Raw genomic sequence first — 2,912 nt, 5'->3', positions numbered from 1 at the left:
ATAGAGCAGCATATCTCCACCAGACTCCATGCTAATAATCATTACTTTTAGCGTGTATAGAGCAGCATATCTCCACCAAACTCCATGCTAATAATCATTACTTTTAGCGTGTATAGAGCAGCATATCTCCACCAAACTCCATGTAAATAATCACTACTTTTAGCGTGTATGGAGCAGCATATCTCCACCAGACTCCATGTTAATAATCACTACTTTTAGCGTGTATGGAGCAGCATTTCTCAACCAGACTCCATGTTAATAATCACTACTTTCAGCGTGTACAGAGCAGCATAATTTCACATGTAAATGGGTGAATTAAGAGTTTATTTCAACCAAACCAGAGTGGTGATTGACCAAGATGGAGTAAAAGTGAATCACCGGTGCAGCCCAGAGTTACATCTTCAGAGACCTTGGAGAGAACGGGCAGTGGAGCCTTTGATAAAATCATGAACAGGTGTGATTGTTTGTAAAAGGGACGTCGCAACCAAGGTGCTGCCCTCATTAATCAGTCACTAAGGAGGCAGACGCCCACAAACGTTCAGAAACCGGATCTCACTAATCTCACTGTGGAAGCACCAGAGATACAAAATAACCCCCCAAAATCCCAGAAAGAGAGATTTTTCATAATCTTGGCACTTTGAGTGTTGTACTTTGGGAGCAAATATTAACCAAATTCCTCAAACCTGGCATATAAAAGTGATTCTGAAAAGAAAGTTGGAGATTATTTTCTTTCATTTGCTTTAAACTCAACGAGCAGTTTGTTGTATTTTAGCCGAATACTGAAAGCAGCAGAACTGACAACACTTTCATCTCTTCATTTATCGCACGTAACATCTTTATCGCCGTAATTAACAACATTATCACACATTTTCCTCGTAGTGTTGTGCGGCGCTATAACCCAGACGCCATTTTTTTATGTGAATGGGCCAATGGACCAATCAGGAGTTGAGTTTCCGTTTGATGATTGCCATTTTTTTCCCACTTTTTTTTTCACGTTCTTTGGAATAAAGTAATTACACAGAGGGCTGGTAAAACTTGGCTTTTTATGATGAATTTGGGGGCATCTTAGGCCTTTATTTGGACAGGACAGCTAAGACTTGAAAAGGGGAGAGAGAGGGGGGGAATGACAGGCAGTAACGAGCTGCAGGTCGGAGTCGAACCTGCGCCTCCTGCATCGCTGAGGCACCCAGAGAAATCACTTTTACGGTAAGTGCAGAAGTGCGTTTTAAATGTTGTATTTCTCCTTTAAAAACTTAGTTTTTTTTAGTTCTTTTTCCCCTTGTCCATCACCACTGGCCCCTTTAAAGAAGTAGTTTGACCTTTGGGGAAAATGTGCTTATTTTCTCGCAGAGGGTTAGATGATGAGATCGGTCCCTCTCTCACGTCTGCACGGCAAATATCCGGTTCCAGCTGGTTAGCTTAGCCGATAAAACACTGGATCAACACACACATAATCTCAATAACAGCGTAATCATGGTAACCACCGTGGGGCTTTTACATTGAACCATAAGGTGTATCCTTAATTTGTCTCCAGGCTGTTCAAACAGATGATTCACTTGAACCAACAGTGTGTAGTTAAACGGTGACGGGGATGAGTCAGCAGCAGAGGAGCCCACACCAAAACACACACTCGCCTACCCGTCCACACGTCTGTCCCCCGGGGTTAGAGGCGTAAGATATCAGACGTACGAAGGCTCAAACTAACCTTAACAGGCCTTTAATCTGTTTGATTATCGTCTTGACTAATTGAGACGTTGTTTGTGGAGCTGCAAAGATGAATGTCTTCCAGTCTGTAAGCTGAATGTCTTTGAGTTGTGGACAAAACGAGACATTTGCAGGACGTCATCTTGGACTTTTTGAGAGACACCGAGCCACGTTTTGGAGAGCAAGCAACTCGTCCATGAATGTCTTATGCTTTTCTAACTTTTGTTTTTTTCTTAAAAGACCTCATTTTCTGCTCATTTTCAGGTTCACAATTGTATTTAGATACAGAAACCTGTATCAGAACAGGTTTCCATGGTATTATTGTCAAAAAACACCTCTCAGCTCTCTGTTTTAGCTACAGAGTGAGACATCTCACTTCTGTTCCATCTTTGTTGGGAGTCGCACATGCTCAGTCCCTCGGTAAGGACTACTAGCCAGTCAGAAGCAGAGTATGAGGGACCTGACAGTACCTAGGTAAGGACTACTAGCCAGTCAGGAGCAGAGTATGAGGCCCTGACAGTACCTAGGTAAGGACTACTAGCCAGTCAGGAGCAGAGTACCTAGGTAAGGACTACTAGCCAGTCAGGTACTTCCCTTTCCTCCACTCACCCAGATCTGCAGCTTGATCCTCTTGTCGTTGCGGAAGACCGTCTTCACCTTGAAGTCGATGCCCACGGTGCTGACGAAGGCGGAGGTGAAGGAGTCGTCGGCGTAGCGGAACAGGAAGGACGTCTTCCCCACGCTGCTGTTGCCGATGATCAGCAGCTTGAACATGTAGTCAAAGTTCTGGTCCGCGGCGTCTTTCGGGGACGGCTGCTGCTGGAGCCGCGACTCACTGGACGCCATCTAGAGAGGGACCAGAAGAAGAAGAAGTCAGAGCCTGAAGAATATCACAGTAGGAACCGAGAGAGTCCAGATTTTGGAGTCTGGATCAACAGATGGGGGTTAGAGCCCGACCCATATTAGGCATTTCCTAATATCTCGCTTTGGCATTTATAATGGCCGATTTAACACATTTTTCACCATTTTGTGACATTTTATAGGCAAAATGTGTGTATGTACTGTATGTATGTGTGTGTGTATATTTTATATATTTTTTTAATTCGGGATTGGTTGCGTTTTATTTTATGGTTTAAAATTTTTGTTTTGTCTTGCAACAGGTTGATTACTTGAGATAAAGAAGAAAGAGAGGGGGGGGGGGGGGGGGG

General features: G+C 43.8%; 1 protein-coding gene across 1 annotated transcript in view; it reads right to left on the bottom strand.

Annotated features, from left to right (window-relative positions):
- LOC117958089 (ras-related protein Rab-3-like) overlaps nucleotides 1–2,577 on the bottom strand; it is a 4,912-nt gene extending 2,335 nt beyond the window's left edge. Inside the window, exon 1 of the mRNA XM_034894348.1 lies at nucleotides 2,295–2,577. Within this exon, the coding sequence (XP_034750239.1) occupies nucleotides 2,295–2,550 (256 nt within the window). The 5' untranslated portion in view covers nucleotides 2,551–2,577. The remainder of the gene's footprint in view (nucleotides 1–2,294) is intronic.
- Between the last annotated feature and the right edge of the window lie 335 nt (nucleotides 2,578–2,912).

This window comes from Etheostoma cragini, chromosome 15 (assembly GCF_013103735.1).
Source record: "Etheostoma cragini isolate CJK2018 chromosome 15, CSU_Ecrag_1.0, whole genome shotgun sequence".
NCBI classification, from domain to species: domain Eukaryota; kingdom Metazoa; phylum Chordata; class Actinopteri; order Perciformes; family Percidae; genus Etheostoma; species Etheostoma cragini.
Note: the sequence above shows the minus strand (reverse complement) of the source record. Positions and strands in the feature narration are given on the sequence as shown.